General features: G+C 40.4%; 1 protein-coding gene across 1 annotated transcript in view; it reads left to right on the top strand.

The window, feature by feature from the left end:
• The window catches only part of TG (thyroglobulin), a 146944-nt gene that overhangs the window by 19304 nt on the left and 114319 nt on the right, over positions 1-13321 (top strand). Inside the window, exons 11-20 of the mRNA XM_068180670.1 lie at positions 20-262; positions 597-734; positions 1292-1369; positions 1702-1814; positions 2695-2806; positions 3496-3696; positions 7446-7655; positions 9902-10056; positions 10549-10705; positions 12906-13130. Coding sequence (XP_068036771.1) covers positions 20-262; positions 597-734; positions 1292-1369; positions 1702-1814; positions 2695-2806; positions 3496-3696; positions 7446-7655; positions 9902-10056; positions 10549-10705; positions 12906-13130 — 1632 coding nt within the window. The remainder of the gene's footprint in view (positions 1-19; positions 263-596; positions 735-1291; positions 1370-1701; positions 1815-2694; positions 2807-3495; positions 3697-7445; positions 7656-9901; positions 10057-10548; positions 10706-12905; positions 13131-13321) is intronic.

Genomic DNA, 13321 nt, shown 5'->3' with positions numbered 1-13321 from the left:
TACACACTTTTTTATACAGGTCCTGGTATATGTGAAGGTGTGAAGCAGGAAGCCATGAAATTTATGGAGGAGGCAGAGCAGCTCATCCTGGCCTCAGATGGGTCCCAGTTTGCCTTTGGAGAAAGCTTCTTGCTGGCAAAGGGGATAGAGCTCACGGACAATGACCTCCTGCGCTCTGCTGGGCCATACAGGCTGGAGGCAGCGATCTCCCAAAAGCTGCTGTCGGGCAGTGACTCTGCTCTCCAGCTGGCTGCATGGTCAGGTGCGTGGGAGGGAGAGGAGGGCTGAATTCAATGGAGTCACACCCAGAATCTGTGCAAGAGCACTTGATGTCAAATGCAACTTTGCTGAAAAGCAGGTGCGACTCAGCAGGTGTAATTAATCAGGGTCATTAAGCTGCCACTACAAGAACTGATTCCAGTTGTCTCATATGCATGACTCAATGCAAATAGAAAATCTGGGCACTTGCTTTATGTACTTAAAATGTTTATTAATTTGTCTTCTGAAGTACAGGGAACACTCAGATTTTTGCAAATATGTGCATTTTATATGTCCAGTACTGGGCACTAGAGCTTCCTTTTACTTCTCTTTTGTAGTCCTGCGCTTCTACTGGCAGAGTCGCTTTACTTCAAAGAGTTCTGCTGGGGAAGCAGCACAGCTGGGATTTTTCCCTTACATCCCTCAGTGTGATGGCCTGGGAAACTGGAAGCCAGCTCAGTGCTATGAAAGCACAGGTGAGAAATTCCTAACAAGACACTCTGGGCTGTCTAAACAAAAAAACCACAACCCCAAAAAACAAAACCCCCCTAAGACTTCTAATTAAAAGATAGAAAACCAGTATTAGTCAGACTGGAGGAAGGTGATGTGGTCTGCAAGATGTGTGTAAATTGGCTGGACTCAAGTGGAAGTTCATTGGGGCTCAAAAATGAGTAGATATTCAGTTGCTTGCTGCTAGTTGTGTTCCCTGGGGGTAGGTCCAGGGGCTGGTATTGTTTAATGCCTTCACTCATGACCAGGATGATGAGATGGAGCACACCCTCAGCAAGTTTATGGATGATGCCAAATTTCTGTGAGTAGGCGACAGGGCTGCAGTGGGGTAATCTCACCAGAGCTGCTACATTTCCATTTGTACCACTGCTCTCAGATACGGTCTACTTACCCCTGGATAGCTGTGACTTGGATTTACTGACTCCTTGCTATAGAACTGCTAAAGGTGAAAATCTTCCTAGTATGCAACACAGCACACAGCAGTACCACATCTAAAATAAAGCTGCTTCTCTTCCCTGGCCAGGTCATTGCTGGTGTGTGGATGAGAGAGGTCGTTATGTCATGGATTCCTTGGTCTCACGTTCATCAGAACTTCCCAAATGTCAGTTGGGTTTTCTTCCTAAATATTTGTCTTTATCTATTTTTGCAAATTTTAATATTTATTGGAAATTCTAATATGCATGAAGTAAGGCTTGCTTCTAACCATTCCAAGAAAAGTAAAAATAATTCTATTTTTATTTTGCTAATTCATTTAATTTCATTGTGTGTGATTTTGGCTTGCATGATTTGAGAGTGGACTCTCTACTGTTGGTGGTCCTGCCTGAGATTGTAGCAGTGCCTAATGCAGATGTGTGAGGGAGCTGGTGATGTAACTCTTTCTCTTGCTTAGGTCTGAAACTTGATTTTATTTTAAAAATGTTTTCCCTCTGACAGGCCGGACTTCATGTCAGCGATCTCAAGCCAATGCCCTAATTTCCAGCTGGAGACAGAGCAGTGCAAAGCTGGACACCTCTACAGCTGATCTGTTCATCCCCAGCTGCCTTGAGGTGATTTGACATGACTGAGAAAGCAGTTTAGCTTACACCATGCCGTAGTCATGCACACTTTCTGTCCATGCTTCTTAAGCACCCCTTGTGCATTTCTATTAACCTGAAAGAAAAGGGCAAGACAAAACTAACAGCTGGTGTTGCCCTGCAGAAGGCAGAATTTAAATAGCTTTGAGGTGGAGTCTGGGAATAGGAAGCTCTGTGCCTGCCCACGCTTCCCTCCCACAGGCTGGCTCTGCCTGGTGCTCTTACAGAGCTGAGCTTAAAAGGCACATCTGAATTGACTGACATTTGGGGGCCTCTTTCTTCCTGAACTGTGAGAGAATGACAATGTGAGGGGGAGCTGGGTGCGCATGTCCCAAAAAACCAGGGTCTGTGATGCTCTCAAAATGCGGCAGTGAGCAGGAGAGACACAGGCAAGGAATAGACATTTCATGTAATAGAGTCATTATCATATAGAATCATGTAATCATTTAGGTTGGAAAAGACTGCAAAGATCAAGTCCAACTATTACCCCAGCATTGCTGAGTCCACCACTGAATCATACCTTGAAGCACCACATCTACACATTTTTTGAAAACATTTCAATCTAGGATTTTATCAGAACTTTATCTCAATGGACCTTCAGTCTACATCCTCTTAATGGTTGGACTCAGTGATCTCAGAGGTCTTTTCCTACATAAATGATTCTTGATTCTCTCAGGCACTGGTCTATCTATTAAATTAGTTAGACTGTATTTTGTCTTTCTTTTCAATATGCTTTAATAATGGACAAGTGTAAATATAATAAAGCATTTTAACCAATCTTTGGGGTATGGATTTTGGTGTGTCTGTATTAAAACACATTGCTCTGCAATGACAAGTCCTTGGTTCTTTGTAGACAGGAGAATACACTGTGCTGCAGAGATCTGACACAGATATTTGGTGTGTGGATCCTGTGTCAGGAGAAATATTCCAGCGTGGCAGCAAAGGCTTGGATGGCAATCCTGAGTGTGAGTAATGCTTTGTCCCCTGCCTGTGATCCTTCATGCTTTGCAGCATATGTACTTTCCTTTTCAGAATGCTGCCTGTGAAACATGGGAGGCTCGTAGTTTAATTCCTCTGTGACAGGGTACTTACAAAGCACAGCAACATTGAAAGGATATCTGAAAATTGTTATCCTTTACTTTCAAAATACCAGAAATAAAACAGTCTAGACAGACTTATGAATGGGCTTCTATGCATATTTAAATCTTTGATTTCTTACCACCATTTTAACTATTTAAAAATGTAAATGGTCATATCATTACATTTAAAATTATCTTGGTCAAAAATTTTTATGGAAAGCTAAATTTTACTAACTTGATTTTTTTTTTTTTTGCTTCCTAAATATCAGCTTCTAAATGATAGACCATCACATTTGTAAAATATATATATATAAATGAAAAATAAATAACAGCATTTTTTCAACTGTTTTTCTAAAACAGTATCACTTGCACTTCAATCTTTAGAAAAAAACAATGTGTGTTTTTTTCTAGCAGAAGTAAATTTCCCACTTCTATAATGAAACAAATTATTTCTTTTTATGGTCACTCTTCTTTCTTTCTACCTACAAAGCAGGCTGGAAGCACTGCTGGTAAAGTCTTTAGGTCAGTTTGATGTCTTCTATTCTGTATCTTGCAAAGAATCTCTCTCTTTGAAGGTCCCAGTTTCTGTAACATGCTGAAGTCCAAAGCGGTTTCACGAGAAGCTGCCAGAGGAGACATCCCCCAGTGTGAAGGGGACAAGGAGACTTTCTCCCCTGTGCAGTGCAGCCAGGACCAGGAGAGCTGCTGGTGTGTCTTTGGCAATGGAGAAGAGGTGCCAGGGACACGAGTAAATGGGGCAAGACCGGAATGTGCAAGTGAGTTCCTGCTTCAGACATTTTACTTGTGAGCAAATCCAGGCCTGAAATTTAACCCAGATCCTAAATTTTTCCACTCCCTAGTTGAATTTAATCTTATTTCTTCAGACCTTTAGAGGTATTTTTCTCAAGCAACATGCTTATCTTTGTGTTACAGCAGACTTCGGACCTACCAGGGCATGCTGTCTGGTTTTCCTCAGGTGCTTTGTGAGGGAAAAGGAGAAGGGAATGGATCCTTGATTTTTTGTATTTCATAAAATTGGTTGAATCAAACCATTTGAGCTATGAAACCCAGCTATAAGGCCAATCTGAAAAGCTTGCTGCAAACTTGAACCTGCTCCAGTCTGAGCTGGCTCTGGGATTAAAACCCATTCAGCTGACTAAAATAAAATTTGAAAAATGTATGCTTCTGCCATTCTGACTCTTGGCTTGTGACCAGAATTGTGTAAAAAATGTGCCAAAACATTGCATATCCACAGAGTATTTCCTGAATGACCAGAGCTGTGAAGCACTGGAATTCACTCATGGTTTCCAGTGAGACATCCAAATGGGAGACATTAGGATAAATTTAATTTGCAATGTCCTTTATGCATTTTCCCATCACTGAAGTGAAGCAAAATTACTTAAACTTTCTACAAGGCTATGCTCCAAAATGTAATGATTAGTGGGAAGAGGAGATGTAAAAAGAAAACCTTCAGGTTTATCTGCAGGACAATGTTGTTTTTATAGTTTTTTGTTGGTGTTTTTTTGATTGTTTGTTTTGGGGAGAGGGATTGAAAAAAATTAGGGAAACAAGGCCACATAATTTGCTTCAGTTTCCTTTTGTGATTCTGCTGTATAAAGATCAACACAGCTTTGGTGCTCACTGACCAAATGGAAGATGTGGCACTTAAGGACATGGTTTTGTGGGGGAGCTGACAGTGCTGAGTTAATAGCTGGACTCAATGATCATACAGGTCGTTCCCACACTTAATGATTCTACAATTCTATTGTAAAATATCTGAATGTGTCAACCCAATTGCCTGCAAGGCTTTTATCAACTAGGTAACTGCTCAGGCAACTTGGAATTAATTTTCTTTGTGCTCTCTTGTTTCAATGGAGAGTTCTGAGGATGGGATTTTATGAGAAGCCAGAAGGAGACCCCATGGCTGTATCTGACCCATGCTTGTGGTGTTGTGTGAAGATGCCAGCTGAGCTCTGAGGAAATGAGCTCCAAAGTAGGGTGGTGTAGTCACCTGAACGTAGCCATCCAAGACAGGTTTTTAGCTCTTCAGAGAAGCAGAGCTGACCACAACTACAATGCTGCTGCCATCCTCTACTTTTCCTGGAGAAAATAATAACTAAAAGTGATTAATGACATTTCTTTTTTAAAATGCTGAGCTGAGAAGGAGAACTGCTTTGAAAATATAGTGGAAACCTGGTTTTACTGAAAGCTATTTGTTCTTTTCTGCATAAAGATTGAAATGATCTTTAATGGTTTCCCTGGATTTTGAAAGAGCGATGGAGTTTTTCATGATACACAATGTAGTTATTGTGTAAAAATAAAGAATAAAAAGTTAGTTTTCTCCTCAGTCTACCCAGCCTTATGCATCTAGTCATCGGAATTACTAATAATTGTTCAGGAAAAAGGAGTACTATACTGCTACTCTGGAGATCTTTTCTCTCAGCAAAATAAGCTGTTGTTGTGGGAAAATATGATAAATTTCTCCTCTAGCATCAGAACACACAGCTGTAAACAGAAAGTAATAACTCAGAGTGCCCAGTACATGCCAGGAGGTTTTCATTAGTTTAATCACTTCCATTGGAGGTAGAATCCAGCTTCTTCTAGCTGACCTCCCCTGGAGAGACGATGCCAAGTACCCCAGCAGTCCTCATGCGTCTCCCATCCTGATGCCCACATCCCATAAGTCTGAGTAGAGACAGAGGAAAGAGGTTTCCAGAGAAGGTCCTGGAGATATTAATTTCCTTATGAAAATCTCTGGAAACACCTAAGAAAGAAGTGTCAGTATTCAGCTGGTTTCTGATTCACTCCTACAGGACCAAGAAACAGGACAATGACAAAATGGTACAGGCTTAGTAAACAGTAAATGAAATGGAATCTCTAGAGGGATAAGTGAACAAGTTACTGATGGTGAACTGAAACCTCTGAACCACATAAGGAAACCATTGATTACTTGTTTTGGGGGCTGGGCATTTCCCTGGTTCACACAGCAAATCTCAATGGAACAGGCAGTAAGAAATTGTAGCACCATTCAGCTGAGACTGGATATGACTCGCTGGATATAGAAATGTGTTAGAGCAATTAAGAAACCACAGACTGATTGTTACATACTCTGTATAAAGATTATATTATTGTAATTTAATGGCCAGGATAAGCATTACTATCTCTTTTACAGAGATGCCTTCTGGTCCTAAAACCTTGGGAGATTTATTAGAAGTTTGTTAAGCAAGGATTCCAGGTTTCCACCTTTACTGAGAGAGTCTGGCTACAGAGTCAATGAGTGAAGAGAAGGAATGTAGTGGCCCCATGTACAGAGTTATTGCAAAAAAGTTCCTATAAAGGAGTCTTGGATAAAAATATGCATTTGGCAATTCAGAGAGGCAAATATGAAAGCTTTTTTTTGTTGGCATTGACATGCTCAGAGTTGGAAAACAAAGATGTACTAAACACACTGGATCCCAGATTCATCCTGCAATGTTTTAATACTTTAACTGAAAGTTTAATACAAGTTTTTTAATACTTTAAATTAAATGTTTGCTTAGTTATGGAATTAATCTCCATCAGAAGGGGAGAAGGAGGGTGCTCAGATCTGAACAACACCGATATTTGCCTCCCTTCAATGATCAGGAAGTTTAAGACTGATCTGAGCATTGTAATTTGGAAAATGATCTATATATACACCAAGCAAGTGAATTGTATGATATTACAACATCTTTTTTTTTGTATTTATAAGTGAGGAAATTAATTGTATTTTTCCCCTATGTTTTGTAGCTCTGAAACTAATAAGTGTTTAGCTATTACTGGATATATTTAGTATTTGAGTTGGGATTAGGCTAATATTGAGTGATGCAGTTGGCATGTACTGATTAATAAAAATTAACTATCACTGTAATTAGTCTGTTACAGTGGGCTAGCAGGGTTTGAATGACTGTAGTCATACAGAGTGAGTTGATAAGGAAAACTGTGCTCCAACTCTAGAGCTGTATACTATTGTTTATTTTATATATATATATATATATATATATATATATATATATACATATAAAAATGTATATTCTGCCCTACTGGTCACTAGAAACATCTTTGAGCCACTAAAGACACCACAGTCATGAGTTCCTGATCTCAAACCTTTCAAACTTCAATCTAAGGGGAGCTGAGGTTTATTTGGCCCTGCCCGTTTCCACTAGATATCTTCTGTAAAGGTTTGTTCTGCTGTTGGTTAGAAATCTCCTTCTCATTTCCTGCTTAAATTTATTCATGACTGTTCAAAATGTATCTGTTCCTAGAAACCACGCACGTCCCTTTCTGGACCTGATGCGTTACCCATCACAGTCCATATGTGTCTTTCCTTCACTTCAGTAAACTGAACCAAGCTGACCTCAAACCAGGCCAAAGCTGATGAGTGGGAAAGGCACAGGGTGCTGTCTGTCTAGGTTTGAATCTGTGGATGTGAGGGGTTTATGGACTCTGTTCCAGAAGTCATCATAGCATGCCTCTAACACGTATCCCCTTTCTCCCGTGCCCGCAGGTCCGCAGTGTGCTCTGCCATTTGGTGCCTCAGCAGTTGCCAATGGGGCTGTGCTTTGTGAAACCATCTCTGGGCAAGCTCCAAGCATCCAGCAGTGCCAGCTCGTGTGTCACCAGGGCTTCCACAGTGCCACTCCCAGCACCCCATCCCAGTGTGACACGCGGCAGCGGCGCTGGGTCTCGGCTGCCCCTCTGCTCCAGGCCTGCCAGAGTATGTCTGATCCGATGTGGTCTGATCTGGTCTTATCTGGTCTCATCTGATCTGTCTGCTGAGGCCTGGGGAAGGCTCGGAGCAGTGTAAACTGTGCAAAAATCAGTGTTTATCACAGAACTACTGTGTGAATAACAACCATAGTTATAGGGGAGTTGCTAAGCTGAGATGCAGAAGATGTGTTCTGTCTTCTGCCATCTTCACCTGTGGCTCTTGGCTGGCCCCCGTGCCAGAAACTGTCCCTCTTGCCTGTAATAATAGAGCTATAAATAGCTATCCAATCTATATGCAGATTTTTCTTGTTAGCTAAAAGATGCTGGCAGCATAAGTGATTCTGATGGAACTACTTAGTCCTGGAAGAAGAGATGAGTGCCAGATGTTTGAATTTGGCAGAACTTGACTGTTTATTTGCATAATCAAGTCACTGTTACTTCTGCATCTTTTTTGCAGCAGTCTGTTCTTAAGGATTGTTGTTGTATTTTTTGGCTGACTTCTAGTATTTTTCAAACCATTTTGCTTTCAAGAAAAAAATAGCATTTTAAATCTTGGAAGAATTGGATGCCCATTCAGAGCTGATGTAATTGGATATTAATGTTGGCCTTTTCAATTATTTTTAAAAGACATACATTGTGATCGAAATGACAATTTGTAGCAGTGCTGAACTTTGAGAAATGCAGGTCCTTCTGCCAAATTTGCAACTACTTTTCACTTCCAGAATAGGTTACACCCATTAGTCTTCAGAATGGGTTAAACTCTTCTATTCCAAATGCAAATATTTTTAAACTTTCAATTTCAGACTGAAGCTTTTGTCTGTTTGTGATTGTGTTTGTGAGATTTCTGTAGCATGTTATGCAATAACTTCCATGTTTGCCTGATGGCAGTGGGATAGCTATGTAGGGACAGAGGGGCGTGTGTGGCAATCTGCTATAAAGTTTACTGTAAGCAAGGACTTCCCTCAGTAATTTGTGTTTGGAATAGACCATGGTTTTAAGGAGAAATTAAAAATTCCCAACACATCAGATGGTGATTGAACAAACTTCACAATAATAGAGAATTCACCAAAACACTTAGTAATTTTTTCCAATGGATAATTACCCTTGCTCTCAAAAATCGTATTTTGTGTTCTTTATGTACACATCTAGAGACTGTGGTTAAATCAGCTCTTTAAATACTCTCTGAGAAACTAAGCAGAGAGAGTGCTTTGTGCCTTGCAGGAAGAAGCAGGGGTTTGTGTCCTCTGGTCCTGTCTGCCATTCTCCTTGGAAGCTCTCCAGGCTTTCTCATGCTCGTTTTTGGGGTGAGGGATGAGGAATTGTACTCTGGCAGCAGTGACACCTGTATGTGATGCTGGGGGGGCCTGCAGAGGAGCTGAATGAGGGAGAGCTGTGCTGCTTGTCCAGCCTGGTGGGATAAGAGCCAGGTCCACTTGGAGGTGGAATGACATCATGACTGTTGTGCTGAACCTGAGATAACAAACCCTCCATGGGGCCTGGGATCAGTGTTACTCCAGGGGAGACAAGAAATTTGCATTTTTTTTTCTTGCTAAAAAACTGATAAAATAGATTTTGATTTTCTGACTGATGAGCTCACAGATTTGTCATCAATTTGTGTGATTAGCATCATTTGGGTTTTCTATCAAAAATTCGGAAAGCACTAGTAGACATCCACGGCAACGCCATTATTCTGAAAATTTATTCTCTCCTAAAACTTACTCCCAGTTAGTTTGACAAGGTGGGCTTCCAAAAGCCCATTTACATTAGTATTACTTGCTTTCACCATTCAATTCCTTTTTTAATTGTTTTCATGATTGCCTGTAAGAAAAGTGAAAATCGACAGGTCAATAGTTCTTGTCTTTCTGTTTCTTTTCTAAGTATTGGCAAAATGTCAGCTTTCATGTAGTTCTCTGGAACTTCCTATTTGCTAAGGCTTATGAAAAATTATCAGTAATTCTCCAGATTGCCCTTATCCTTCTGTGAGCTAGTGCTCCAGTGTCAAATATCTCTTCATTATTATCTAAGTGTATCACTTGTTTTTTTCTCTAATGCACAACATTTATATTTATCAAACTTGTGTCTTGCTGCTTGTTATTTGCTACTGACAGCTCTACTGCTTTCATCTAAAAGTGGGGAGATGTTTTCGATGCAACATGAGAATGTCAAATCAATGCTGTCTTTTCTCAAAGTAACTCTGAAGGTCAGGTTCCTCATTAGTGAGGTTACTAAATGTCCTCTCTACTTCATTTTTAGAGCTCCAATTATTTCAGACGGTCCAAGCTCAAACACACTTTCAACTACGCCTGCCTCCTGAGAAGACATGTAGTTCTGACTACTCTGGATTACTCCAGGCATTCCAGATATTTATCTTAGATGAATTGAAGGCTCGTGGTTTATGTCACCTCCAGGTAATTTAAATTCCTGTTGGTGGATTTTGTTTGTTTGGTTTGTTTTTGTTTTCTTTAGTTGGGTTTTGTGTTGCATTAAAAATAATTAATAAAAAAAAGTGAAACACAACATAGACCTTTGCCTGTTTGAGAAATGTGGAAGAATGGAATATGCCATGAAATCTGTCAGGATTGGCAGCACTCTCATATGGATGAGTGGGAAAATAGGTTTAGTCTCACACCACATCATCAGATCAGTTCAGTTCCAGCCATAAAAGTCATATCACACTGGCCCAATATTTGTTAAAAATTTGTTTCAATGGAAGAGAATATTTTGACTATTCTCACGATGAGTATATGACTTGATAAAATTATATTTTCTTTCTTCTGTTTTTACAGCCCCTTTTGACAGCGTTACTTGGAGTATACTACAGTGCAAATGAATAGGGCAAGGCAAAAACAAGAAAGTTCTCAGGTTGTCTAACTGTGTTTTCACTTATTTCTGAATTCAAGGTGAATGCATTTGGAAAAACTGGCTCAGTTTCCATGTGTGATGATTCCACTGTCTATGTTGAATGCCTAAGCATGGATCGGCTGGGAGTGAACATCACGTGGAGGACTCAGCTGGAAAACATCCCCACAGCTTCTCTCCCTGACTTACATGATATTGGTAATTTTTCTTTCCCTGATTTTTCTGTGGATTAAATCTGATTTGCTTTTAATCATTTTGCTTCCCTGTCTTTATAATGCTGGTGTTGTGTTTTTGAGCTTTCAGTGTTGATACATTTCCCTTCTCAGGCTGTGACCACACAGTGGAAAGAAGCTATAATTGAATATTTCTTTCAGATAGGACTGCAGCTGCCTTAACTAGGATTGGAAATTACTTTATCGGGCATGAGCTGAACTGTCCCAGATGTTAATTTCCATTGGACAAGTCCTCAGTGGTGGAAAAGTATTTATATTCATTGTATTCAGAGAAACACAATTCACACATTGTCAAAAACCTAATTTCTTCCATGTTTTTTTTTTCTCTTTTTTTCCCTTTTCCCTCTTTTTCTGTTAGTTGCATTACCTTTGACACTAAAGAATGATCCTTACTTCTGACATCCTAGAGCAGATATACAGAGACCACTGACTGGCAGATGTTTGCTGTGGTTTCCACGAGAGTTAGGGGTGGTGTAAGGAACTTCTTTCAAAGCAGTCAGTATTTTCCTTCAATATAAAATATATTAAAAAAACATCCCAAGTTCAAATGCTCTCTGTGGGCATATCAAGGATAGTGGCCTGTATCAAGGATAATGTGGCCAGCAGGACCAAGGCAGTGACTGACCCCCATACTAGGCACTGGTGAGGCCACACCTTGAATCCTGTGTTCATTTTTAGACCCCTCACTTCAAAAAGGATATTGAGGTCCTAAAGTGTGTCCAGAGAAGGGCAACAGAGCTGGGGAAGGGTCTGGAGCTCAAGTCTGTTGTGGAGCAGTTGAGGGAGCTGGGGCTGTTTAGCCTGGAGAAAAGCGGAGATCTTGTTGCTCTCTACAGCTGCCTGAAAGGAGGTGGGGATCATTCTGTTCTCCCAGGTCTCAAGTGACAGGACAAAAGGAAATGGGCTCAGGGAGTCCCAGGGGAGGTTCAGATTAGATATTAGAACTTTTTTAATTTAGAGAATGCTCAGGCATTAGAATAAACTGCCCAGGCAAGTGGTGGAGTCACTGTCTCTGCCAATGTTCAAGGGGCATCTGGATGTGTCACTTGAGGATATCTTTTAGGGGTAATTATGGTGCTGCTGAGTTAGTGGTTGGACTAGATTATCTTGAAGGTCCCTCCCAACCTTGGTGGTTCTGTGTGACCTTTTCTCCAGTTTTACTGCTTTGGAATGGTGTTCCCAGCACTAAAAAGAAATAGGTCTGTCTGCATGTGTTCTTCCTTCTAATTTGGGGCTTGGAGATATGTGTCCTACAGCAATTTTACTTGACCAGAACTGAATTCAAAATCCTTCAGGACACAGATGGCAGTTGTAGTGGTCCTGCAGCTCCTGGATCTACAGTTTGATATTGTTTACATCCATCAAGTTGTTCCATATTCTAAGGGAAACAAAAAACACAGAATGATAGAATGGTTTGGCTTGGAAGGGACCTTTAAAGGTCACCTAGTCCAACACCTCTGCCATGGGCAGGGACATCTTCAACACAGTCGGGTTCCTCAGAGTCCGTTCCAATTTGACCTTGAACATTTCCATGGATGGGGCATCTACTGCCTCCCTGGGCAACTTGGTCAAGTGTTTTACACCATCACTGTAAAAAACTTCTTCCTTATGTCTAATCTAAATTATATCTAATCTCAATTATATCTTATCTAATATTCCATTGCCCCTGTGAATATTCAAGCAGTTTAAAGAAGGTGAATCAAAGTATAAGCGTGCTTGGTTTCATGTTAAACTTTTCTTTTGAAAGTGCTCCTCTTTGAGGGAGTTACCTTTTTGACCCTCTCCATATTAAAAATTCCCTGTAGTACAAAAATAGCTTTTTGAGGGAATGATTGTATGGTTTCAGAAGAGCCAGAGCAGAGCCTGCTCTCTTTGTGTAGTCATGGCACCATCATGTTCCATTAAGTTCCAACTTCCATTACCTGCTAAGGCAGCTTTGGGGCCTTCTGTTTGAGGTGGTTTTGGGTGAATTTTATCAGAGTAAAGTAAGACTGTAATTTTATAGATGCTGTACAGATTAATTATGGTCTGCTGTTTGTTAACATGCTTGTATTTCTGCATCTGCCTCTGTTTTTAACTTCAACTCATCAGTTTCTGTGTGGTTATCCATTGTATTATGGAAATGTCTTTCATGCTATTTTGTTGTATTTTTTTTCTCTCTTTAGAAAATGCAATTGTTGGGGAAAATCTCATTGGAGCATTTATAAAAGAGATTAAGGATGGTGTTTTTCTGCTGCATTTGGATTCCAAGCAGTTCATAGCAGATTCTGTCATTGATTTTCCCCGGGATGAAGAGTTTGATCTGTCTCCCCGTGTGCAGCTTGGGTGTAGAAGCGGATTTAGAAGAATTTCATCTCCTGGGAAAACAGGCCCTAATTCACAAGGATGTGGTATGTCTTATTTTTAGCTTTCCATTCTTAGAGATGTTGTCAGGAATCAGTATAAAGCTGAAATTAGAAAGTCATTAGTGAACTTGTGTTTAAAGTTCATATTTGAAAGGTGTGAGGCACCAGTGTGAATGAGAAAGATGGGAATTAGTGCTTTGCTTACTGTTCAGCTCTTGTGTTGAACCAATGATTTG

Source organism: Anomalospiza imberbis, chromosome 1 (genome assembly GCF_031753505.1).
Source record: "Anomalospiza imberbis isolate Cuckoo-Finch-1a 21T00152 chromosome 1, ASM3175350v1, whole genome shotgun sequence".
NCBI classification, from domain to species: domain Eukaryota; kingdom Metazoa; phylum Chordata; class Aves; order Passeriformes; family Viduidae; genus Anomalospiza; species Anomalospiza imberbis.
This window is presented reverse-complemented; position numbering and strand designations above follow the sequence as displayed.